Source organism: Bos grunniens, chromosome 9 (assembly GCF_055505025.1).
Source record: "Bos grunniens cultivar Pamir isolate PY7600 chromosome 9, Bosgru_T2T1.0, whole genome shotgun sequence".
In the NCBI taxonomy this organism is placed as follows: domain Eukaryota; kingdom Metazoa; phylum Chordata; class Mammalia; order Artiodactyla; family Bovidae; genus Bos; species Bos grunniens.
Window position 1 is genome coordinate 70,021,598 of NC_141173.1, and position 27,571 is coordinate 70,049,168.

General features: G+C 39.9%; 1 protein-coding gene across 50 annotated transcripts in view; it reads right to left on the reverse strand.

Annotated features, from left to right (window-relative positions):
• Positions 1-27,571, reverse strand: part of EPB41L2 (erythrocyte membrane protein band 4.1 like 2) — a 210,971-nt gene that overhangs the window by 54,387 nt on the left and 129,013 nt on the right. For all 50 annotated transcript variants that reach the window (XM_086316523.1, XM_086316516.1, XM_086316521.1 and 47 more), the window contains 5 exons: positions 15,941-15,983; positions 8,236-8,311; positions 6,154-6,372; positions 4,481-4,568; positions 155-307 (listed from right to left, as the gene is read on the reverse strand). In XM_086316523.1, the coding sequence (XP_086172649.1) occupies positions 155-307; positions 4,481-4,568; positions 6,154-6,372; positions 8,236-8,311; positions 15,941-15,983 (579 nt within the window). The remainder of the gene's footprint in view (positions 1-154; positions 308-4,480; positions 4,569-6,153; positions 6,373-8,235; positions 8,312-15,940; positions 15,984-27,571) is intronic.

The following is a 27,571-nucleotide window of genomic DNA, read 5'->3' on the forward strand; positions in this document are numbered from 1 at the left end:
CCCTGACTTGACTTTTTTTTTTAACCACAGAGGAATAAATAATAGTTCATTTTCTTAAAACTCAATGGAAAAGAATTCTGCTAGCTCACAGCCATAAAAGAGAACACTGACAAAACCCAGTTAGACACGCCCAGGGCTACGTGCCTTTGCTTACCTCTGCTGGCCTAACTTTAATGTAGAAGTTACTGCGCTTATAGGAGATTTTCAGGATTTTCGGCCAAGCAAAACGATTGATTCTCAGCCTGTCTTTGTAGATGAGGAGTCCATTAGCACATACACCCAGCTTGATGTCCACGCCTTCTGAGTCCTGCCAAGAGAAGGCCATTTGACCATGATTAAAGCTGTGGAAGTTACACAGGTTGGAAAACCTACTATCTCCCTCAACCCATGATCAAGAATGCCAATCTAACGGGTCTGTGTTTCAATTTCAGCAACAGAACATGTGTTAATAGAAGCAGTAAGATACATGACACCTCTTAAATCTAGATACTTCACTCGAGGGGCCAGATTTTAGGTATAGCAACATGACTACAGGACGCAGTATTCTTCAAAAGGCCTAACTCATATGTTCTCAAGCTTGGCTGCAAAACCCAAAAGGGAGGAAACAGACCTCGATTTAGACATCCTGAAGCGAGGGAGATAAAACTTGTTTTGTGAGAGGCTATTTCAGCTCCGGACAGCGTGTCAGCCTGCCCTAAGGTGCAGTCAGCCATTTTACTGTAGGCAAATTTATCTCAGATGGACTATGCCAGCTAATGGCTGTTAAATAACGCCTATATTCTGCAAAACACTAACCTCGCAGACAGTTTCTATTCTAGGATGACAGTGTTGAAATCTTTGAATTCTTTCAAGCAGTTTTCCAATAACTCTTAAGTGCTGACATCTAGTTCTCATTACAACATTCCTTCAGCTGCATGTTTCAAAGGATGGTAGACTATTCTTAAACTTATTAATACTGTTTTCTTCCCTCAATGTTTTAATGTGAAAAAGATAACCATCTAGAATAATTTTCAGCCTGAAAGACATTTTTAAAGATCAAATAAATTTACAGACAAAAGTAAAAAAAAAAAAAAAAATTGTCTCCTCACATTTCAAGTAGGGCTGGAAGATCTAATACATATAATACTCAAGGATCTTTAAGAGAAGAACTAGATCTCACTCAAGATATGAAAAATCATTCAGAGATATTCACATATTCAGAAATCATTAATAACATAGAAAAATTCTCACAAAATATGCTAAAACAAACCTCATACAGTCTAGGTTCAAATCAATAAATGTGTAACATTTCAACTGCCTTGTTACTGAGAACAATTAAATGCAATTTTTATCTGTTTTTTAAAAACAGAAGTACAGTACTAGGGGTGTTTGTGTGTGTGTTTGAGTCGCTCAGTCGTGTCCGACTCTTTGTGACCCCGTGGACTGCAGCCTGCCAGGGTCCTCTGTCCACGGAATTCTCCAGATAAGATTACTGGAGTGGGTAGCCATTCCCTTCTTCAGGGGATCTTTCCAACCTAGGGGTTGAATCATGCTGCAAGCAGATTCTTTACCCTCCGAGCCACCAGGGAAGTACATAGTGCTAGGTAACTGATGCCAACTGTATTCACTGCTGTGATGTGTGAGTAATTCATGTATAAAAATAATATCACATTAAACCATCTGAACAGGTTTAAAAATCTCATCTATCAGGTGCTTTTATTCACCGATATCCAGACAGTCACAGTTCTCTCTAGGAACAGAGTGAAAGGTGGAGTGAACCAGTCACAGGCACCCAAGCAATGTGGCACCAGACACAAAAGATGCATCTGCTCAAAACATCACTGACCAAGGCACAGGGAGCGGGCCGGAAGAGTGCCCAAGACAGCATGTACTCTGCACGAAGAGGGAGGCACCCTTCATTTGAAACATTCAACAAAGCCATCACTAATGTGAGGTAATCTTTCAACAGGACACTGAAGCTATTTTATCTGACTTAAAAATAAACACAATCTGGATCCAAGTTAATCAGTTGATTTTTGATTGTTCCACACATTGTTTTAGAATTATCAGTATCTGTATGAACAGAAATTACAGATAAAGAAGCTGAAGGGAAAAAAGTCCTAGTTCTCCATGGTTGACTTCTGCCACTCAGCAACAAAGTCAGTAAAATAAACTAATAAAAAGGGAGCACTTTGCTTCCTTCCTTCCATCCGCTGTGCTTACTGCCTCAGGAAGCCGCCCCACGAGGGACATCAACAGGATCCCACGCCCACCGACTTCCAATGGGTTCGGCCAATGGGAAGTTCTCAGATAAGATCAGAGAGGAAGAAGTTGGGAAGGTCTGGGGTTTTAACACCCAGACTCCCTCCCCGTGTAGTCGCATGAGGGTGGCTCTGTCCTCGACAATCGCAGCTCCTGTCAAGCCCTCTCCACACAGATCTCTCCCCTGAGTTCTGACAGCTACTCTCTGCCTAACCAATCCACACCCAGGTTAGGAGAGCTGCTGTTAACAGCTCACAGGCATCATTCTACTCTCATGCTTTCCGTCTGCCTTTGTCCAGAGCCCTTTCATTCAACATCCCCACCTTGTCCTGACATAAGTGTGCCGTTAAAAACTCTTTTGACAATAAAATATTAATTAAAAACTTTTAAACATGATCTCAAGGCAATGAAAAATGTGTAAACACACAAAAGTTTAAACTACATGAAAGGTGTTTTTAAATTGCTACAGACTTTTTTTTCAATGAGCTACAAATATCTTGCTCATCAGGTATTATCTAACAAGTCCACCAGATGATATATTGAATATATGCATGTTATTCTGACTTTTCTAAAGTGATCTACTCTTAACCACACAGTAAGAACTGAAATTATAACAAAACCAGCAACTTTTTAACTTTTCTAACATCAGTTCAGTTCAGTTGCTCAGTCATGTCTGAATCTTTGAGACCCCATGGAATGCAGCACGCCAGGCTTCCCTGTCCATCACCGACTCCCAGTTTGTGCTCAAACTCATCTCCATCAGGTTGATGATGTCATCCAGCCATCTCATCCTCTGACATCCCCTTCTCCATAACTTCAAAAACAAGAATCTGGAAACCTTCCAGGATTACCATCTAAAAACTGGTTTCTCACTAATGATCAACAAAAGCAGCAGATGGAAGATTCATGTGTGACAAGAATAACAGGGCTTACAGGAGACATGGGCTCTAGGGGCCTTTAGGATACCAAACATCTCTTTCCTCGCTCCCTTAGTTCGGTGTGTCTGCTGACTCCGTCTGTCCCCATCATACAGAGAAATGAGCTACAAGACACTGAAGTGTGGAAAAGATCTGTTTCACTTCCTAGCAGGATATATCAGCAGACATCACACAGATGGGACTGCTTTACACTATGTGGCTGGAGGCAACAAGCCAGTTAGTGTAACAAGCCATCTGCATTCTGTTTTATGTAGTTTTTGTAAAAATAAAAACATCCAAACCATAAATAAGATAGTATATGTGGAAGTGCTTTTAAAAATTAAGAGTATATAGCATTTAGCAGTTAAAAATGTTGCTGTCAGAGACTATTTACTAACATGGAGCAGTGTTTTCTAAGAGCAAGTTAAAAAAATTACAAAATAATACTCATAGTATAATCCCATTTTAAAAATGTGACATTGCTCAGATTTTTTTTAATAAAACAAGAAAATTTAAAAAAAATCAACAGTGCCTATTTCTGCATAAATCGATTTCAGTCTTTTTACATTCTATTCACCTCTATTTTCTATGATGAATGTGCACTTCTCTCGTAATAACAAAAAGCATTTAAAGAATGGAGGAAGACACAGAGGAAAAGGCAATTCTTTGCAAATATGAAGTACTATTAACACAAAAGCAAGAATTCATAATCTGAGGCCAAGAGAGAGAGGATATCTTTGAGTGAGGGGCTTTCCTAGAGATTTCTCAAATCCTATTAACTCCTATAACTTGCACTTCCTAACACGGAAGGATTAGCAGGGTGTTTTAAAAACAGACAATAGGTTCCCGACTCATGTTGAGTTGACTCTGGACATATTGCTCAAAACCAAATACATCTTTCACCTTATCTTTTGTACCCCCAACCCCACTCTCCATCCCGACTCTTCCTACTACCTGATCATGAAAACTAGAATCATTAAGTAGGAGATGTTTTTTTAGACACGAGGCAGCACTTGGCAGAGCAAAAGCTGGGACACAGAATAAAGACAGGATGAGGAGTAAAGAAGGCTGATCAGGTGAGTCTTATAGTAAGTATATATGAGAAGGGATCAACTCATAACATTGAGAAAAGAAGGAAGAATTCGGGGAGAATCACTGGTCCCACCCCACAACCAGAAACCCCAAGGAACTATTACAGAGCCCCTCAGGTGAGGAGGAGTAGCCTTTGCTAAAAGTGAAGTGGGTTCATTTAAAACTGAAGCCTTCTCAGAACTGTAGCCAACAGACCAGAAAGAGGCACCTCCCCGTCACACTCTCAGTACCTTGGCATGGTGCAGGTCAACACCGTACATGGAAAGCCTCTTGGCGTTTTCTAGGAACTGAGAATCAGCTTGTGCTGGAGATAAGCCCCTAAGGATCAAACGAAACAACATTATCTTATTGGTGGATGCAAAGCAGATATAGCCAAAATGGGGAAAGGAGTACATAAGCTTAGAGTTTAGGATGAAGGGATTGGTCCAGCTAAATGCGCAGACAACAAAGAAACAGGTAAGAAGGCTCAACCCTCAACCTCCAGCAATTTTTTTCTTGTTGTTGTTCAGTCACCATGTCATGTCCAACTCTTCAAGACCCCATGGACTGCAGTATGCCAGGCCTCCTTGCCCCTCACCATCTCCTGGAGTTTGCCCAAGTTCATGTCCATTGCATTGGTGATGCCACCCAACCATCTCATCCTCTGTCACCCCCTTCTCCTCCTGCCCTCAATCCTTCCCAGCATCAGGGTCTGTTCCAATGAGTCGGCTGTTTGCATTCTCATTAGGAACCTACTCATTGCAAAGAGGTGTCCCTCCACCCCTCACCCTTTTTATCTTAGAAAGTTGCTTTCATTTTTTTTCTACTAGGGAAAAAACCCCAGCAGTAATGGGTACAATATAAATTAACTTTAAAAATAAAAGAATATAAAGTCATTGTGTCTTTCTGAATAGACAAATTCTCTCATAAATTTGATTTCACTAGGATTGATCACACTAAAGATCAGAAGTACCTGTACTTGATTTTACAGCTGACATACCCCAACTAAACAAATCTTAAGCTCCTAGAAAGCAGGCTTCCATTAATCTTCATATTCCCCATGGCATTTCAGCACCTGATATTTCAGTTTCAAACTATATGATACATGTCTACTGAACAAAATTGGAATAAAGTTAATAAGAAAATATTTAAAGTCAAATATTGCATTTATTTTTTTAAAGACAAGTCAGTGAAGGTGGTTTTTTAAAAGCCTCTAATCTCTTAAATTTCCTTTCAAGTCACTTCAATCAAATTTTTTGAAAAATTCAATTTTGCAATATGGGACAAGTTAGAACTTGGTCACTGGGAGTTTTAAAAACTTGTGCTTAAGAAAGCCATTTGTTTTCACACAGATGTAAACATTCTCAAAGTGCAACATGGTATTTAAGTAATTAATAATCCTCAGCTAAACCAAAGTCATCTTCTGTGGACAGAGAAACCAACTGTAGATTCATTCCTTTTGTGTCCATTGTCACTCACATTTCTGATCCAAATCCTGATGCTTCATTATCTCCTTGGCTTTCACAAATATGGTGATAAAAACAATTAAAAGGCAGAAGAAATGCATAATAAATGCCAAACAAGTACATATGTTTGTGTCAAGGGTGTGTGTGTGTGTGTGCATGTGCACACGTGTATATGAAGGGAGAAGACTGGGATAGGGCAAGGAGATGTCATAGGGAAATGTAAATTTTTCTAATAAATGAAAACAGTTAGACCCGTGAGCACAGTTCCTCGTATTATAGTCATAAAGACAATGAAAGGATATCTCAGTGCTCCATGCTGTCTTGACCAATCCTAGGTGAAGCTTCACAAGGGCAAACTGATCAACCCTGTCAGCTATACTCAGATGTCTAGCCAGCGCTAAGGGAAGCAATTTGAACCCACCACGGCCACTGTCTCCCCAATAAGCAAGTCTACAGACCTGTGGGTCTTATGCAGCTCTGCCACCTTCTCTTCCAGCTCTTTTGTCTGGGTGGGGGCAAACTGGAAGTCGCTGAGGTCATGACTGGCATGCTCTTCTGGGTCATAGTCCCCAAGTTCAGCCTGCAGTGTATAAGACCCCAGGAGGGCGTGAGTCACAAAAGAGCAGGGCAGGCGACCTGAGGCAATGTCCTGCCGGAGCTGAAGGCACAAAAAGTATCTGTGAAGAACAAGGAAGAAAGAGTAGAGAGAACAATTAGTCAAGACTGTAACACTCATAATTCTGATATTCCTTTGAAAAAAAAAATGTACAATATGGCACTCTTCAAATCCAGAGCAAAAAGTCTTCTGTAACAAGAAGCCTGCCATCCTCCATGGATTCCTAATTTTGTGACTTATTTACAGAAACTGAATCAGGAGGGCAAAGTAATAGATGGAAATTCTGAATGGCTATTCTGGCAACAGTGTATTTTTACTATTACAATAAAGAGTTTTGTGACTGTAGGTGAAATTCTAATCACTTAGTCTCCTTGGATTTAAAACTAATCAAAATTAGCATGCCCTTCAAAAGTTGTAGAGCTTAATAAAATTTAAGAAATAGCTGCAGTTTTTAAGCATTTGCAAGAAAAGCTAAGGTCAGCCACCCTTTATTCTCTCTACCCTTTTCATACAAATTTCTTTTCCTCAGATCCTTTAATAATAATTACAAATTAGTCTATACTTGGAAGCCCTCACCTGCCCATTTACCCCATCCAAAGAGGCAACTAACTCAGTTTACAGTAGAAGGGGCATGAGTTTGAGAGTCAGGCAGAGCTGACTATTAATTTACATGCCTAAGACTAACTTCTGGTCTGTAAAATGGGAAGAACTTCAATTTCCCTTTGAAGGTAAGGGCAAAAAATTGGATAATGTAAATAAAACACATGGCATGGTATCTGGGAATCAGTGACTAGTAGCCATAATCATAATATTGTATCATTCAAGGTTCCAAGTGGATTATTATACAGTTATAAAAAATGCTGGCTTTTACAAAATAACATGCAGAAACACGTTATTTATACTCTGTGAGGATCTGGGTTGGGGAGGGGGGTATCTCCCTATCAACTCTTTGTGGTAACATTTTAAAACCCAATTTCTACTCTTAAATTTAACTACTTGCAAAGGTTACCACCAACCCCACCCAACAAAATGGCAGGATCCTCCCTCCTCCTTGAAGATGGTTGAGAGACTGCCATTCCTCAGGGCTGCTGGCTTCTTCCTGTGGATTATTTTGCCTGGCATGAGTGTCATGGCCCTGCCCTCCTCTTGCCTCTACCCAATGCATTCAGACAAGCCGCTTCCGATCCAGGATTCTTGTTGAGTCGGAAAACATGGCCCAGTACATGGAATCAGCCATCCCCCAATTCAGTGACACCTGTATTACCCCCTAATCTCCTGTCAGGCAAGGCAAGGACTCTGTTTATCATGATCATAATTCCATAGTAAACAAAGTACTTGTGCTCCTTAATTTTCCAGGAATGATAAGTGCTCCATAATTTTCTTAAGGATGAAAGTCAGCTGACTATCAGTGTCAGCATGGGATTCAGGACAGGGTAGAGGGGGAAGCTGGGCTGTCCAGAGAGAAGGGCGGGGTGGGGGTGGGGTAAAAAAAAATCATAGTTCAACAGACTTCCAAAACTAAATTTTAAAAAGTTTTTCATTTTTCTACCTTTGCATCACCTTTGTAATATAAGATCATTACACAGGCACACATGGGTTACACAATAAAAACCATCTTAGTGTTAAAATTTAAAATATTAAGTACCAGTAATTTTTGACAGTATAACATAGGAAACAAAATTGCTGCAGTTAAAAAAAAAAATCCATTACTTGAATGTAAGTGGGGAATTACAGAAACGTGAACAAAATTTTTGAAACTAGAAACATTTCAAAGTATTTTGGAATATTCACTTCCCAGGAAACTTCTAAAACTCTACTCAAGAATAAATATTTTTGTTTTAATGCTGAAATTACCACCATTCCCCCAGGGCACAGAAATGAGAGCTATAAGTAAAGAATCATTTTTAATATAAACATAAAGTACCTGGTGATATCTTCAGTCAATTGAGAAGGATCAGGAGGATAAAACTTCACATTAAAGCTGAACAGCCAAGGAAGATCTGTGATTATTAAAGATTATGATTATTTTTCTGACCAAGACAATGATGATTTACAGATAAAACTTAAAGGTCAATCGGCATTCATATAGTATAAATCAGTCCCAACATAAATCAGTTTGGAGAATTTTGGTTTTAATTAAAGAAAATATCATTGACAAAGCAAAAATGAAGTAAAAAATAAAATAATTTCCATAAATAACCCATCATTAAAGAATAATAAGGTTCATTTTTTTATAAATGTTCACTGGTACCCGCACATGTGAGGTACCTTTACATGGTGAGCTAGAATGCAAAAATTTTAATATAACCTTCACATAATAGTTTAAGATCTGTTTTAACCACAGAATCTCTAGATGCCAAATCTCCACACTTAAAAACAAAAAGAAATCTAAGATTTCTACATTGTTGGGGTTTCAAATGATCAATGTAACCATTCAAGAAATGATTTGGGCTATTTGAGAGAGTGATAAAACATCATAATACTTAAAGATAATAAAAGTATTTCCCAGGTTTTATAAAGTAGGCTTAAAAATATGCATAGATAATAGAGGAAAACAACAGAATGGGCAAGACTAGAGATCTCTTCAAGAAAATTAGAGATACCAAGGGAACATTTCATGCAAAGATGGGCTTGATAAAGGAAGAAATGGTATGGACCTAACAGAAGCAGAAGATATTAAGAAGAGAAGGCAAGAATACACAGAAGAACTGTACAAAAAAGATCTTCACGACCCAGATAATCACGATGGTGTGATCACTCACCTAGAGCCAGACATCCTGGAATGTGAAGTCAAATGGGCCTTAGAAAGCATCACTACAAACAAAGCTGGTGGAGGTGATGGAATTCCAGTTGAGCTATTCCAAATCCTGAAAGATGATGCTGTGAAAGTGCTGCACTCAATATGCCAGCAAATTTGCAAACTCAGCAGTGGCCACAGGACTGGAAAAGGGCAGTTTTCATTCCAATCCCAAAGAAAGGCAATGCCAAAGAATGCTCAAACTACCACACAATTGCACTCATCTCACATGCTAGTAAAGTAATGCTCCAAATTCTCCAAGCCAGGCTTCAGCAATATGTGAACCATGAACACCCAGATGTTCAAGCTGGTTTTAGAAAAGGCAGAGGAACCAGAGATCAAATTGCCAACATCCACTGGATCATGGAAAAAGCAAGAGAGTTCTAGAAAAATATCTATTTCTGCTTTATTGACTATGCCAAAGCCTTTGACTATGTGGATCACAAGAAACTGTGGAAAATCCTGAAAGAGATGGGAATACCAGACCACCTGATCTGCCTCTTGAGAAATCTGTATGCAGGTTAGGAAGCAGCAGTTAGAACTGGACATGGAACAACAGACTGGTTCCAAATAGGAAAAGGAGTACGTCAAGGCTGTATATTGTCACCCTGCTTATTTAACTTCTATGCAGAGTACATCATGAGAAACGCTGGGCTGGAAGAAGCACAAGCTGGAATCAAGATTGCCAGGAGAAATATCAGTAACCTCAGATATACAGATGACACCACCCTTATGGCAGAAAGTGAAGAGGAACTCAAAAGCCTCTTGATGAAGGTGAAAGTGGAGAGTGAAAAAGTTGGCTTAAAGCTCAACATTCAGAAAACGAAGATCATGGCATCCGGTCCCATCACTTCATGGGAAATAGATGGGGAAACAGTGGAAACAGTGTCAGACTTAATCTTTTTGGGCTCCAAAATCACTACAGATGGTGACTGCAGCCATGAAATTAAAAGACGCTTACTCCTTGGAAGGAAAGTTATGACCAACCTAGATAGCATATTGAAAAGCAGAGACGTTACTTTGCCAACAAAGGTTCGTCTAGTCAAGGCTATGGTTTTTCCTGTGGTCATGTATGGATGTGAGAGTTGGACTGTGAAGAAGGCTGAGCGCCAAAGAATTGATGCTTTTGAACCGTGGTGTTGGAGAAGACTCTTGAGAGTCCCTGGGACTGCAAGAAGATCCAACAAGTCCATTCTGAAGGAGATCAGCCCTGGGATTTCTTTGGAATGAATGATGCTGAAGCTGAAACCCCAGTACTTTGGCCATCTCATGTGAAGAGTTGACTCATTGGAAAAGACTCCGATGCTGGGAGGGATTCGGGGCAGGAGGAGAAGGGGATGACAGAGGATGAGATGGCTGGATGGCATCACTGACTCGATGGACGTGAGTCTGAGTGAACTCCGGGAGTTGGTGATGGACAGGGAGGCCTGGCGTGCTGCGATTCATGGGGTCGCAAGGAGTCGGACACGACTGAGCGACTGAACTGAACTGAACTGAACATGTACTTTGCTGTAGTGTGCCTAAAGAGTAAATATAGTAAGCAACCACGTGATAATGACTAACAAAAGTTAAAACACTGCTATCTATATTACCACTTAACTAATGTTTGATTTATCATGCTTCAGATGGCTTTAAAAACAAATCAACAACAACAAACAGACACACACAACTCTGGAGACAACACAGGTATTATTTGCCAAAAGGGATCAAAATAATTCCAGTGGCCTGAATTTAGAATTATACTCAAAGTTCACGGTATTTCCAAATAAAAATCAAAAAAAGGTGTGTGTCTGTGTGTTATTTCATACACTATTTGCAAGCTTTACAGTTGCTTTAACTTTGGACTTAAAGGAAAATTTCTTGAATCCTATTCTCTTGCTCCAGGGGTCATTTTGTTCTTTTCTCACCACAGACACACTGATTTTTCTCCCACTCAAAAGTCAATGAACCTATTTGCAGGGCGGGAACAGAGATTCAGACATAGAGAATAGACGTATGGACACAGGGAAAATGAGAGGGTGGGACAAACTGAAAAAACGCACTGAAATGCATACATTACCATGTGTGTAACAGGTAGCTAGTGGGAAATTGCCGTACAGCACAGGGAGCTCAGCCTGGCGCTTTTGTGGCAACCTTGAGCGGTGGGATGGGGTGGGGGGAGGTTCACAAGGGAGGGGACACGTGTGTACCTATGGCTGATTCATGTTGATGTACAGCAGAAACCAACACAACACTGTAAAGCAACTATCCTCCAATTAAAAATAAATTTTAAAAAAGTCAACGAATAGTTACTGAATGTCCACTGTGAACACACAGCACCACGTAGCACCCTTGCTGAGTCTGGGCTGAATACATCATTACTCTACTAATAAAGTCAGTCCTGCTGAATTTAAGGAACAGATTTTGCTTTCCTCTACACATTTAAAACATCATAAAAAAAGATAGGGAACTATTTTGAGTATTAAGAAACATGCCATTTTTTGGCCAGCAGCACCAGGTTGGCCGTGATATATATGTACTTGTTTGAGGTCATTCCTAACCCGTAATTAAGCAAAATCATCACAGGATTATCATATCATTTTTTAATGGATCCTTATTTACTTGTCTTCTAGGTATTAACACTAGCATATGCTAACCTGGACAGACAACAGGAATAAGTTTCTAATAGAACACATATTTCAGGATCTATTTTTAATTTTAAAGTTGATAAAATGCACCAATAATGCTAAATTTTTTGTTTAGTTCTGTACTATTGATATTATCATTTCTACTTAGCTATATAAACTGTATGTCTAGCTATGGATTGTTTAGATATTAATACAGGCAAGCCTAAGATACATATACATAGTCTTACGTATCTATATAGTCTTATTTGTGTACATTTGAGAAAATACAGATTTTAAGGCAATTTTTACACAGGAACTGATAGGTTGTTGGTAGTTAGTATTAGTTGCTCAGTTGTGTTCAACTCTTTGTGAACCCCATGGGCTATAGCCCCCAGACTCCTCTGGTCCATGGAATTCTCCAGGCAAGAATAATTGAGTGGGTTGCCATTTCCTTTTCCCGGGGATCTTCGCAACTCAGAGATCAAACTCGGGACTCCTGTATTGCAGGCTGATTCTTTACCATTATGTAACCCAAAGAAAGGCAATACCAAAGAATGCTCAAACTACCGCACAATTGCACTCATCTCACACGCTAGTGAAGTAATGCTCAAAATTCTCCAAGCCAGGCTTCAACAGTATGTGAACCATGAACTTCTAGAAGTTCAAGTTGGATTTAGAAAAGGCAAAGGAACCAGAGATCAAATTCCCAACATCTGCTGGATCATCAAAAAAGCAAGAGAGTTCCAGAAAAACATCTATTTCTGCTTTACTGACTATGCCAAAGCCTTTGACTATGTGGACCACAATAAACTCAGGAAAATTCTGAAAGAGATGGGAATACCAGACCACCTGACCTGCCTCTTGAGAAATCTGTCTGCAGGTTAGGAAGCAGCAGTTCGAACTGGACATGGAACAACAACTGGTTCCAAACAGGGAAAGGAGTATGTCAAGGCTGTATATTGTCATCCTGCTTATTTAACTTATATGCAGAGTACATCATGAGAAATGGGGGACTGGATGAAGTACAAGCTGGAATCAAGATTGCCAGGAGAAATATCAATAACCTCAGATATGCAGATGACACCACCCTTATGGCAGAAAGCAAAGAACTAAAGAGCCTCTTAATGAAAGTGAAAGAGAAGAGTGAAAAAGTTGGCTTAAAACTCAACATTCAGAAAACTAAGATTATGGCATCTGGTCCCATCACTTAATGGCAAACCGATGGGGAAACAGTGACAGACTTTATTTTCTTGGGCTCCAAAATCACTGCAGATGGTGACTGCAGCCATGAAATTAAAAGACCCTTGCTCCTTGAAAGAAAAGCTATGACCAACCTAGACAGCCTATTAGAAAGCAGAGACATTGCTTTGCCAACAAAGCTATGGTTTTTCCAGTAGTCATGTATGGATGTGAGAGTTGGACTATAAAGAAAGATGAGCACCAAAGAACTGATGCTTTTGAACTGTGGTGTTGGAGAAGACTCTTGAGAGTTCCTTGGACTGCAAGGAGACCCAACCAGTGCACCCTAAAGGAAATCAGTCCTGAATATTCACTGGAAGGACTGATGCTGAAACTCCAATACTTTGGCCACCTGACGTGAAGAACTGACTCATTGGAAAAGACCCTGATGCTGGGAAAGATTGAAGGTGGGAGGAGAAGGGGATGACAGAGGATGAGATGGTTGGATGGCATCACCGACTCAATGGATATGAGTTGAATAAACTCTGGGAGTTGGTGATAGACAGGGAGGCCTGGTGTGCTGCAGTCCATGGGGTCGCAAATAATCGGACACAACTGAGCGACTGAACTGAATTGAACTCAAAAAAGATTAATGTTTACCTCTGCTAGTTGTCTCTTAACTGAATAAAAAATCATAGCAGAGACTGGTCTAAGATAGAATAAACAGTTCTTTTGTCCATTTTAACACAAGCAGAAAGAAAGAGGTAAAACTTCATTTCCTCAGCCTACTTTCATGCTCAAGACGGTACAGAATTTCATTCAGGAAACCAGCTCCAATAGTTTGGAAAAGCCAAATCCTATGTGTTACTGTTATTCCTCTTGCTAAACCACAAGGGCAAGAACTGAAATAACTCTTTAAAAGAAAAAAGAAAGGAAAAAAACCTTAAAAACAAATAATCAAAATGTAAGACTGTGATTCATAATTAGCAAGAAAGTCTTGCCCTCTGAAAGTTAGGATAGCTCCATGACTCTGAAATGAGTAGCACATAAAAATAATCCAACAAAAGCCAGAACAAACCATAGGAAACAAACTCAACAGAACATCAATCGTGTTTCAGAGGTTATTCTGTTCTGTTCATGGTCTGGGTCATTTGGCAGGTCTGGCTTCAGAGAAGTCAAAGAACCAAGCATCTGTATCTTTTGCGAATTAATGAACTTTGCCAAGTTTTAACAACTGTAGAAAGGACTAGAAAAAGCTCCAAAGCTTTCTGGTACAGTTTCTTACATAATGTAAGCATAATGTATCTATGTCTAATTACTACTTTTCTTTATTCTCTCCCTTTTCTATTATGGACCAAACATAATTGGATAAAACATCAAGCTGATAAGTGCAGGGCAGAGGAATGGATGGAAAGCGAAGGGTGATAGTCAAAAGACGGGGTGACCCCAGATGACACCTAGGAGTCAAAAGCCCCACAGCCTGAGAAACCCATCAGGCCCTCAGTCCTGGGCAAATCAGGAAAGTCACTCTAATCAAAGATATTTTTAAAACTTGAAAAGAAAGATGAGTATACAAGGAGAGGAAATGGAAAAAATAAATTATACACCCAGAGTGGAAAAGGAGAGTACAAAAGGAAAGAAATGACAGGGAAAACTACCCAAATGATCAATAATTTGAGAGACAGAGAGAAAGGAATGAAGAAAACAAATGTGGAGCGTCAAAACTGAGACAGAAAGTAGATGGAAAGAAATAGAAGGGAAAAGCAGAGATGTGTTTCAGTGTTTTAATGCTGGGAAGAAATACGTAGGGAATAACAAACAAGAAGGGAAAGGAAACCAGCAGTACTGAGGGTGCCCTGCAGGCCAGCACCCAGCTTCTCCCTGGATGACTCTGGGGCCTACCATCCAAAGGGCTAGGAAGAAAGCTGTTGTCTTGTCTAAACATTCCAGCTGTTTGTGGCTCCCTGCCTTTTCTGCTTCAGTTTTTCACAGACCCTGAAGTAAATGAAGTAGCCAGATCCTCTATCAGAGATTCCTGTGTGGTGCTAATGATTCCTGACACAGATATCACGAAACCAGTCACAGGAGGGGACTGAAGCTGGTTAGAGAGAGACACATCAGTCACTTACAGAGACGACAGAACAAATGGGAATATGGAAGTCAGGGACAAGCAGGACCAAGAATGAACCGAGAGTCAGAGCACAACAAGCAGTCCAAGGAGGAGAGAAGGCAAACACCTCAGAGGGCTGGAAGGATGGTTCTGTATGGGCTTCACCCCTCAAACCCTCACTCCAGGACATCTAGGAACAGTGTATCCACATGCCTCTAGGGCCAGAGGTCAGCTTATCAATTAAACTAACTGGCTGCTGCTGCTGCTAAGTCACTTCAGTCGTGTCCAACTCTGTGTGACCCCAGACCCCACAGACGGCAGCCCACCAGGCTCCCCTCTCCCTGGGATTCTCCAGGCAAGAACACTGGAGTGGGTTGCCATTTCCTTCTCCAATGCATGCATGCATGCTAAGTCGCTTCAGTCGAGAGACTCTGTGCAACCCCATGGACAGCAGCCCACCAGGCTGCTCTGCCCATGGGATTCTCCAGGCAAAATACTGGAGTGGGTTGCCATTTCCTTCTCCGAAACTAACTGGACACACTACCAAAATCAAGTAGACAAAGCAAGGGTAACAGGGCTCCCTTAGGTACATTTTATAAAAAGAGCAAGTTACAGAAGAGTGGCTTTCCATTGTTTTCCCCACAGATAAAGATCAGCTGTTGCTTCACAGTGGTAGACATCGTGAGGAAATATTTAAGATTAGGGGTCTAGAACCTCTTGACCGGTAGAGAAGTCCCTAAACCATCGCCAAAATAAACAGTCATAATTCTACAAAATAGTATGAGTTTCAACTTGCTATATGATATGAAAACAAACTAGAGTCTATCATTCTATCACTATCTTATTCTAGCTTACACCCCTATGAATTTTACTAAAGACAAAAACAGACATAAATATTAACTTAATAACTTCAAAAGTATGATGATCTAATACTTACTTCGCAGCTGTCTCTTTATTTCTTTTGCAGGATCTAGCCAGTTCTGCAAGGGGAGAGAAAAAGGTTACTTAACCCATAAGAAACAGTCTCCATAGTCCAAAGTGAAACAGTTGACAGTTCACATACTTATTTAGGTATAAACGTATTTTAACAAAGTCCTATGCTATTGCTGAAACTCCAGTACTTTGGCCACCTCATGTGAAGAGTTGACTCATTGGAAAAGACTCTGATGCTGGGAGGGATTGGGGGCAGGAGGAGAAGGGGACGACAGAGGATGAGATGGCTGGATGGCATCACCGACTCGATGGACATGAGTCTGAGTGAACTCCGGGAGTTGGTGATGGACAGGGAGACCTGGCGTGCTGCGATTCATGGGGTCGCAAGGAGTCGGACACGACCGAGCGACTGATCTGATCTGATCTGATCTGATTGGCATTCCACTAGGTTTAGTATTGATTTGTTTTTGAAAGTGTATGTGTATGTGTATGTGTTATAAATAAAATATTGAAACAATTTAAGGTGGATCTCTTGGGCTTCATTTTCTAGGATGTGAAATCAAAACCTACCCAAATGAGGAGACATAATATATCTACATATAGTCTTTATTTTGCAGTAGAACAAACAGCAAACAGCCCCTGCAGACACTGAAATGACAGCTCAGTCAAGGACAATGATGAGCTCTTATTCATGAAGGATAAAATGTGAACTGGAAACCACTGATTGACAGCACATACAGCCCAATCAAATAGTCATCTCAACTCCTAGTGCCAACTCCTCCTTAGAGTTTTGCTTTTCCCTGCCACTGTACAAGGCCATGGAGAAGCACGGTCAGACTGGAACTGGTATTTCCTGTCTGTCTTCATGTAATATCTTTTAAAATCTTCATTCCAAGTTAACAGTCACAATCGTAAGGAACTTCTTTCTACTTCTCCTTTATTTCCACACTTGAAGAAAATTTAAAAAGATTCCAGGAAAACATTGTAATAGCTTAAAGGCAAAAAGACCGAATTGGAACTAGTAGGTTCAAATCATTTAAGGACATTAAATATTTGTCTTTCAAAGCCAGAGGTGAAAGGCGTATTCAAAAAGAATTATATATACATATATATACACATACATATGTTTATATATGCAATATGTTTATTTTTTATGTCTCCTATCTTATGCTCAAGTCATTATTAAAGTTTACTTTATCCTCACTAATAGAATAATTACATTTTATGAGATGTATTAAAATGATTCAAATAATTGGCTTTACAAAAAAATGTTTCATGCATTCTAAAAGCATCTCAAATAATGCATTATAACGTTAGTGTTTTAAATATTAATAGAACTTTATTCGCATATATAAAGCAAACAGTTAAAACATTTATCATTATAGAGAAAATTAAAACCTACGATCTTAACAATACACTGAATGGGTACAACAGAACATCATCTTACACAGCATTAAGTCGTAGTAATAACAGGATGCTTTGAAAGCAAAAGCATGGGTCTTACTATGCCATTCAGGGCTTACACTCAGGGCAGCAAGGATCCAAGGTGTGTATGGCTCTGTTCAAACACTGGTTATATTCAACCCTCTCAACAAAGAGCTACCAGAGCTTGGGCTAAGTTTCACAGGACTGGTGGCCCAGCTGTGTGGCCCGCTCAAGTGAAGGGCCTGCGGGACCCCCTCGTGGTACCTCCAGCGCCGTGTTAGGGAGCAGCTCTCATTCTCCCCCGAGAAGACAGCCTGGCATTCAGCTTCCTGGCCCTGCAGCTGCTGTCCACTCAACAGCTGGCTCACAAATGGTGGGCTCTCATGAGGCACAAGAATGAGAAAACACATCATTCAATCTCCAGCCCAGCCTGAGGAGCGGCTAGGGGAGAAGAGAGAAGGAGGCTGCAAAGTGTTGTGGCATTTCATCCAAGGAAGTAACTACCAGATCAAGGAAAACTGAATCAGAGACAACTGGTGCCAAGCTGAAAAGGAAAAATCCCTCAGAACATGAGCACAGAGAAAGAAGAGAAGGGGGAGGGAAAACTACTGGTCTCCCAGGCCTAAACAGATCCTTCCAAATCCCCAGCTTCACTGTGTGACAGTTGGTAGAGATGCCTCCCATGGAACAGACAAAAACAAAAACACCTCTGTTCTCAGAGGAAAATGGGGGGGGGCGGCGGGGCGGGCAATACCATCTTCTGGGACCCCCAGGAGTAACCCTGTGCCCCAGCCATCTGGCACCGTCCATTCCCACCTGAAGCACCAAAGCCATGGAGGAGTAACCTGACAGTTTCTGTACAGCATGGAGACGGTCAATACCAGCTCCACAGACCCAGGGGTGTGGCTGACAAGTTTCAGCGCACCAGCCAGCCACGGTCAGACCGACTCACTCTTGGGCCACTTTTCACCACACTGTCAGGCACAATATTAAGGTCAAAGTGGCTTCTCTTTATTTCAGAGCCCATTCAGAGACTAAGTGGGCAGAGTGTTCCTCATGTGATCAAATAGGGGCAGCAGAGCAGACTCCCTGCATCCACCAACCTGGTTTGCCCCTTGCTCACCATCAATTAACCTTGACCACTTCCACACTGTGAACTCCACTCTCACAAGGAGTAAGGGGGTCTCTGCAAGGCCTGGAGAGACCCCCCATTTCCTGTATCCGTCATAGGACTTGGCAGCTCCAGGCAACCAGTTTAAGTACTAAATTAACACACTATTGACCAGAGACATATTAACAAGTCTTCTGTTACCCGAATGTTACTCACTGGAAACAGTTCAATATTTACTTACACAACAAATCGCTGGCCACCGGTGTTAAGTTTCTGCAAAAATCCCCCAGTCAATAATGAGCTAATACCTGTAGGTGAGTACCTGGCCTTTGTTGGCCTCCTCCTTCCTCATGCTGTGGTCATCTTAAAAGACTACAGATTATTTTTCTTAGGTTTATTTTTATTTGAATAATTAGCTCCAATGAGTCCTTCAACCATGATGACTGGGATATAATTTTATTGCCTAGAGTCATGAGTTCATAAAAAACCAAAGCAAAAACAAAGTGAAAAACCCAAAAATGCCTTAACAGGACTTATTTTCTGCATTATCAATTACAAGTAAATAGCAGACACAAAACTCTTTAACAAAGAAATGATAAATTCTTGGTTTTGATACTTGAGATATGCTGGGTAGATCAAGAACCAGATGCAAAAAGATGGGAAAAGCCAGGAAAAAGACACGAACGCACACACATGCACACACCATGACAGACTATGGTGTACCATTCACATTTTTTAAAGATTTGGCTGCCACATAGATTTTCGAATCAGAAATTTCTAGAGCAAAATTCTGGCCTCCCACCAACTCTGTGATCTTGGGCTTATTAATCTTCTTCTTTAAGCCTCAAGTTTCTAAACTTTAAGATGAAGATCACATCATCTACCTCTTGGGGTTCTTCTTTTCAACCATTCATTCAAATGTTTCCTGAAGAGTAAGGACACATGCAAAGACTTTATCCAATGCTTTTAACGTAGATGTTTCCCAGCAATGATAAAATTAAACTGGCCTATCACCTTTCTGTGTATATCCCTTTTCATGTAATTTTTTATTTCCAAAGGTGATGTATTATATATATTAAAGAAGTTAATATTTATGTGACTATTTCTACCCACAAAAAGTTAATAAATCAGACTCTGGATTAAAAAAATATAGTCTCTGCAGTCATGGGCCAGATGAGATAAAAAATCAGACCCCTCCCTCCTTAGAGAATCCTATCACAGGCTTCCAACAAGAGTAAATTAAAATTAAACTGTGGTCCTAGAATGTCTGTACTATTAAAATTACCTTAATGAAATCAAAAGTCTATGAATCTGGGGAAAAAGTGTTACATCTCTATCTTCATTAACCTTTAGCTGAAATCTGACATTACAATCAGTTATGAATGTAGAAGGGAAAAGTTCTGGCTAATATCAGCAGCGTTCTTAGCTTTGTCACTCACAGGAATCAAAACTTTTTCCACAGCACATTAGAATAGCTGCAGATCTTAAAATATCACTTATGCTAATCAATATTTTGAAATCACAGTAGGGGTTAAATATTGATGATGACTTCATCTCAATTTTTAAAGTAATATGTTAGAATGTTATTTACTGGTTTCCTTCATAGACCTGTGTACTTTTTTATAATCATATATTTCAAACACTGCTCTGAGAAGCAGCCCATATACAATTTTACATAAAATTATTAATAGCTTAAATCATGTCTTATGGTTCAAAGAGGCAGTGGATTGGAAAGAAATCCCAATTATTTGTCAATGTTAATCTTTCATTCAGTGTTTAAAACTTAAATTGTGAAACACGCTGAATTATGAGTAATGAATACCAAATATTTTGAAATTGGCAATTAGCCCACTGAATAAAACTACTTCTTGAATACAAAAAGAAAAAAGAAGTAGTACATAGCATTCACCAGACTATCAAAGGAATCTACCACACATAAAAATGTTAAAACAAAAACGGGCCTTGGAGGTTATAGAAAAAAATTTTTAACTAAGAAGCAAATAGCTATACACATATTTTTTCTTTCACACTTAAGTCCTTCTGCCACTTAATTAGGAGAAGCTCCGTAATCGTTGTTGTTGTCGCCAAGTTGTGTCTGACTCTCCAGCCTCATGGACTGCAGCACACCAGGCTTCCCTGTCCTTCACTTCCTCCCGGAGTTTGCTCAAATTTGTGACCACTGAGTCGGTGATGCTATCCAACCATCTCATCCTCTGACACCCCTTTCTCCTTTTGCCTTCAATCTTTCCCTACTACTTTCTTATCCACTACAAATCTGAGGCTGTAGAACAGTTTTTATTAATACCAAGTCGTTTGTCATTTCCCTATAACATTTTCAACACTGAGTCTCAGCAAAGTGTTAAATAAAGTGATTCTCATTTATTTTCTAACAGAAACACCTAGATCCCAGAGTTAGAAGTGTTTCAAAATGGCTGGTCATGCCTTAAAAACTGGTGCTTGTCAATTCTGCCAGTGAGAGAGATTAAAGTTAACCTAACACACACCATATCACCAGATGGTAAAGAGTAATTTTGTCTGAAATCTGCATTTTCCTTTAAGAATATACAGCACTGAAGCAGATCTACTTTACTGTACATACCTCTGTCTAAATTAAGTCTAATAGTACACTGCCATCATGAAGGTGTTAGCAGAAACGTCACAGGCCTTCTAAGCTACAGTGAAATACTCACTATGCATCTGGGAGAACGTGATTCCAACTCCTATCTGTGGTATTATAAGGTGTATCTGGATTGAATATAGAATTTTATTAAAGAACAGTTTAAAAATGACAAATAGTTTAATACTAGAGTTTTTAGGTCTCATTTTGGTAGGGGGAGGAAATGGTCTGACTATCAGAGAAATGCATTAATCAATTTTCATAAATGTAGCTGTGGGTATCAGCTACACTTCAAACAAGCTCCCCTTTCAATATAGCTAGAAGCAAAATGACAATAAAATCCCTGGGCCAGATGCCAGATTCTATTAACATCAAAAACTCAAGGCAGTATTTTCCCTTTAAAGACAATCCAAAACTCTTAATGATGGTTCCATTTAGACCTGAATACAAGAACTATATAGACTTGGATTCTGTGTATAAAAGAATAACACATTGCTTGATTTCACATATTTTTAACAAATTTTCCACAATAAAGTGTATATGAGTTCTCTGCAGACATTAAAAGGTTCTAACATTAATAATGATAGATTTTCATACTCAAGAGTGAAGTGAAAGGCTTCCAACCATAAGACACACAGCACTACACTAAAACAAAGATTAGACTTTCCTCTCCTTGGAAAGTGTTCATACAAATAACCACAGCTTTACCTCACCTTCTTATTATAATATGTTACAATGATAAGTGACTGAAATATCTATAAACACAGATACTATTCAGCATAAAAAAAAGTAGTTTAAATTCCTATATCCTGTAGCATCTCATTGTTGAAACTGCATGAGGTGAGTTAGTGCAACAGTAATAAGCTTCTGTGGGGGAAAAAAAGGACATGATACAAATTTATCTTGGGAAAAATAAAGATTCTCTTGCCCAGGTGTCTTAAGAACTAGATTTGAGCTATGTAAGCAAGAAGGAATAAGAAAATTATACAACACAAAAGTTACATAGGAAAATCAGATTATATATGAAATAATTAAATATTGGCAATGCCAATTACATGTGTGCATTCATTTTCTGCAAAGTAGTTCAGAAAGGACACCCCACTGTTTATTCTCCCACTGTTCTATAGTTAAGGTCTAGATAATAAAGTGTGTGCCTAATTTTGTGAGCATTTTCATCCCACATTTTGGAAGAGAAACTATACACTTAAAAACACGAGATTATGAGTTCTTGGTTTAACAGCTTTTCTTGTCCATGAGAACCCTATGGAGAACCCCTCCAAACTTAACCTTACCTTAATCCTGCCTTAATGACCTTAGCTTCTCTTTGATTTCAGCCAAACCTTTTCATGGCTGAACACTCAGGCTTGTCACCACACAGAGTTCTCCACCTCATTAGAAGTCATCATTCCATTCTCAGATGCAATCATTTCTTCTCCTAAGTCTTCTCCCGATTTATTCTCACCATACCTGCCCTTCAACTTAGAACTTTTATCCCTTGGTCATTTTCTCCCAGCCTATCAGCCCATTTCAGCTTCATGGGCTTTCAGCTTATGTTCCTTCCTTATGATTGATCTTATGAATCAATCAGCTTGATTACCTATGCATCAGGATCTCCAGCTTTCTCAACCTTTTGCCCTTTTACCATAACCACTGTGAACATAACACCCCATTTCTCCACTATTACGCCCAGAGAGCAATTAGAGAAGCACAGTATATTCTGCTGCCATCACAATTTTACGATCCCAGCTGGACTGTCAACAGCAAGCAATCCATATCTCTTTTAAATCATTTGCTTGTCTACTTTCAACTACCATAACCTCAACTGAGGCTCCTTTTGTGCTTTGGGTGAACAGTCCTGCTCACACTCTCTCAGATCATTTAAAGGCAAGACTGGTTGTCTCATATCACTGCATCAGCTTATCAATGCCATCATTTTTCTGAGCATAAAGGAGATCTCCCAAGCCTTGATAAATAAATATACAGCCTAGATGGCCCTGCGTAACCTGACCCCTATCAACACTCGGTCTCCCCTCACTAGCCACAAGAGATTTCTTTTCATTTTGCAAGCGGTCAGCTGTTCCTACTCAGGGCCCTATGTGTGTGGTTCCTAAGTCCCTTGGCCCAGCCAAAGCCCACTCAAACTTCAGGTCTCTGCCTAAGCATAATCCTCTCCTAGGAAGCCTTCCCTGTTAGTAACCTGAACTCCTCCTATAGAACAGTAGTCAAAATTTATTAACAGAGTAAAAAAAAAAACCCAAATTACTCAATCTTCTCAACTGAAACTAAGTGGGGACATTCGTGAAGGCAGAATTTATGTCTTAATTATTCACTGCCAGAGTTGCAGATGCATACTAGTTTGCACACGGGTAGTAATTTTTTTTAATGTGGTAAAAAAAAATCATAAAATTCATCCTCTTAACCAACATTTACTGTACAGATAAGCAGAACTAACTATATCACATTGCTGTGCAACAGATTCTAGAACTTTTTCATTTTGCAAAACAAACTCTATCCCCACTGAACAACAATTTTCCATTATCTCCTCCCTCTAATCCAGGTAACCACCATTTTACTCTGTTTTTCCATGGGCCTGACTAGGGAATACCTCATACAAGGGACTAATACAGTAATTGTCTTTTGTAACTAAACATTTCATTCAGTGTAATATCCTCTAGGTTCATCCATGTTACAGGATTAACAAGACTTCCTTCTTTAATGCTCAAAAACATTCCATTCACTATATTCTGAATATGCCACATTTTGTTTATCTAATTCATCCATCAAGGAACATTTGGGCTGCTTCTACCTCTTGGCTATTGTGAGTAGTGATGAAATGAACGTGGGTGTACAAATACCTCTTCAAGATCCTACTTTTGATTCTTTGGGATATATACCCAAAAGTGAGATTACTAGATCACTTGGCAATCCTATTTATAATTTTTTGACTAAACTTTACACTGTTTCCCTAATAGCTGCACCATATTACTTGTCCATCACCAGTGTACAGGTTTTCTAATTTTTTCACCATCCTTCCTTGCCAACACTTGTTATTTTCTATTTTGTTTTTTTTTTAATAGCGGCCATCTTAATGGGTGTGAGATGGCACACAGGTATGACCAACTTAGATAGCATATTCAAAAGCAGAGACATTACTTTGCCAACAAAGGTCCGTCTAGTCAAAGCTATGGTTTTTCCTGTGGTCATGTATGGATGTGAGAGTTGGACTGTGAAGAAAGCTGAGCGCCAAGGAATTGATGCTTTTGAACTGTGGTGTTGGAGAAGACTCTTGAGAGTCCCTTGGACTGCAAGGAGATCCAACCAGTCCATTCTGAAGGAGATCAGCCCTGGGATTTCTTTGGAAGGAATGATGCTGAAGCTGAAACTCCAGTACTTTGGCCACCTCATGCGAAGAGTTGATTCATTGGAAAAGACTCTGATGCTGGGAGGGATTGGGGGCAGGAGGAGAAGGGGACAACAGAGGATGAGATGGCTGGATGGCATCACTGACTCGATGGACGTGAGTCTGGGTGAACTCCGGGAGTTGGTGATGGACAAGGAGGCCTGGCGTGCTGCGATTCATGGGGTCGCAAAGAGTCGGACACGACTGAGAGACTGAACTGAACTGAGACATACAGAAGCTACACAGTTTCTAGAACAATGGGGAGAAAGACTGATAAATAAGGTGTGTGCTAAATGTCTAGATGGACATTTGTGCTAAATGTCTAGATGTCTACCTGGAATCAAGATTGCCAGGAGAAATGTCAATAACCTCAGATACGCAGATGACACCACCCTTATGACAGAAAGTGAAGAACTGAAGAGCCTCTTGATTACAGTGAAAGAGGAGAGTGAAAAAGTAGGCTTAAAACTCAACATTCAGAATACTAAGATCATGGCATCCTGTCCCATCACTTCATGGCAAATAGATGGGGAAATGATGGAAACAGTAACAGACTTTATTATTTTGGGCTCCAAAATCACTGCAAATGGTGACTGCAGCCATGAAATTAAAGGATGCTTGCTCCTTGGAAGGAAAGCTATGACAAACCTAGACAGCTTATTCAAAAACAGAGACATTACTTTAGCAAACAAAGGTCCAACTAGTCAAAGCTATGATTTTCCCAGTGGTCATGTATGGATGCGAGATTTGGACAATAAAGAAAGCTGAGCGCCTAAGAATTGATGTTTTTGAACTGTGGTGTTGGAGAAGACTCTTGAGAGTCCCTTGGACTGCAAGGAGATCCAACCAGTCCATCCTAAAGGAAATCAGTCCTGAATAATCATTGAAAGGACTGATGCTGAAACTGAAACTCCAATACTTTGGCCACCTGATGTGAAGAACTGACTCACTGGAAAAGACCCTATTGCTGGGAAAGATTGAAGGCAGGAGGAGAAGGGGACAAAAGAGGATGAGTTGGTGATGGACAGAGAAGCCTGACATGCTACAGTCCATGAGATCGCAAAGAGTCGGACATGACTGAGTGACTGAACTGAACTGAAATGTCTAGATGACAGAACTATCAACTCTCCTTGAGTTGGGGCCAGGAAAAATGAGGGTGGAAAACAGCCAAGGAAAAATCTCATAGAGTAGGGTACCTAAGCTGGATCTTAAGGAATAAGAGACATTCAGATTCAAAAAAAGAAAAATAATGAGAAGGATATTCCAAATACAAGGGATAGTATGTTCAAGCAGATATACTATGGACTGGCAAAGCTTCCCTTATGAGAGAAATATGGTGTGAATTGAATAGGAATTTTTGTGAGAAGTTACTGAGAAATGAAGACAGAGAAGCAGACCACAGTCACTTGACCAAGAGCTTTGTAAACCACATTAAGAGGGTTAGATTGCATCCATTAAGTGGTTTTACGTAAGGAGTGCCAAGATGGGCTATTTCCCGAAAGTTCCATCTAGCGGTAGGGAGAAGAATGATCACAGAGGTCTGGGACTGGGCAGTTAAACCAGTTTGGAGGCTAATAAAACATTCAAAGCAAGGGACGACAGGGGCATAAACCAAAGCAAGAACACTGGACAAAAAGAACCAGGATGTCAGCAGGTAGAAGACAGAACTTATTGACTGACAAGCAATGAAAAGAGGTATAAAAAGTGGAAGCAATCTATTCCACTCTTCAGGGAATAGATGAAGTTCAGAAGACTAGTTGGCTTTTAGACAAATGAGTGTAGTGTCCAGTAGAGAGTGAAGTATATGAGTCTGAGATTCAGGAGAAAGACATGGATCAGGCACATATATTAAGAGTCAGCAAAATAAAAAATAGAGACTCCTACTATCTAAATACCACTCTTTATCATGCAACTCTAGTTTTGCAGAAATACTGTATGTCTTAGTACAGCATATCATGTTTCTAAAGAAGTTATTCTACATATTTTACAACATACTGATGGTTTTCCTTCTTAAGAAAGATTAAGTGCTCCTAGCCAAATTTCCATCACTTTCTCTCTAACAGCTTTGAGGGCCAACAGAAGGGCACATGGTTGGAAACATTATCAAGACTACCTTATAATTTAAAGTCTGAAAGAGCGCCTAGTTTATTTAGTTGAATGTCTAATATGTTATTACTTCTAAGAAAAATATTCTAAACAGAGTTCTAATAAGAACGCTTACACACTATTCAGTGGGTAGGCATGCAATTTAATTGTCTTCAGTTTCAATGTGGAATTAAACCACAAATTAGGTATCAAGGATTTAAAATGCAGCAAGTTGAGAAAATTCAATTTATATATAATCACCACTGTTTGTACCCTGCATTTCATTACCAGGATGTATAAATACAAATAATGAAGGCCTGCGGATAAATAAAACTTACAGTCTATATTCACCTACCAACTGACTGTGAGATGAATATTAGATGTTGGGAGGTAACTGCAAAGGTCACACTGTGACCAAGCATTCTGGGCATCCTCAAAACCATCACAGTGAGTCTGCCCATAGCCACCATCTAACAGATTCCAAAGGGCTTCCCTTTAGGGCATAACCCTGGACCCAGCCTTCACTCTTCACCCTACATCAGTATCTTCTCCACCAGAGTTAAAATACTCAGAAAGTAAAGTAGAAAAAGAACTTTCTTAACAATGAGGAGAGTGACAGACACTGAAGGCTTGTGTCCTTCCCCAAAATTCATATGCTGAAACCTAATCCCCAATATGACAGTATTTGGAGTTGAAGCTTTTGGGGTGATTAGGTCATGAAGGTGGAGCCCACATGAGTGCAATTAGCGACATTATAAAAGAGGCTTTGGAGAGCCTTTCTGCTCGTTCCACCATGTAATGATACCACAGGAGGTCCATGAGCCAGGAAAGGTCCCTTACCACACACATACTGAATCAGTGGGCACCTTGCTTGGCTTCCCAGGCTCCCAAACAATGAGAAACACAAGTCTATTGTTTATAAGTCACTCAGTCTACAGCACTTTGTTAGTTAATTTGTTCAGTCGCTCAGTCGTGTCCGACTCTTTGCGACCCCATG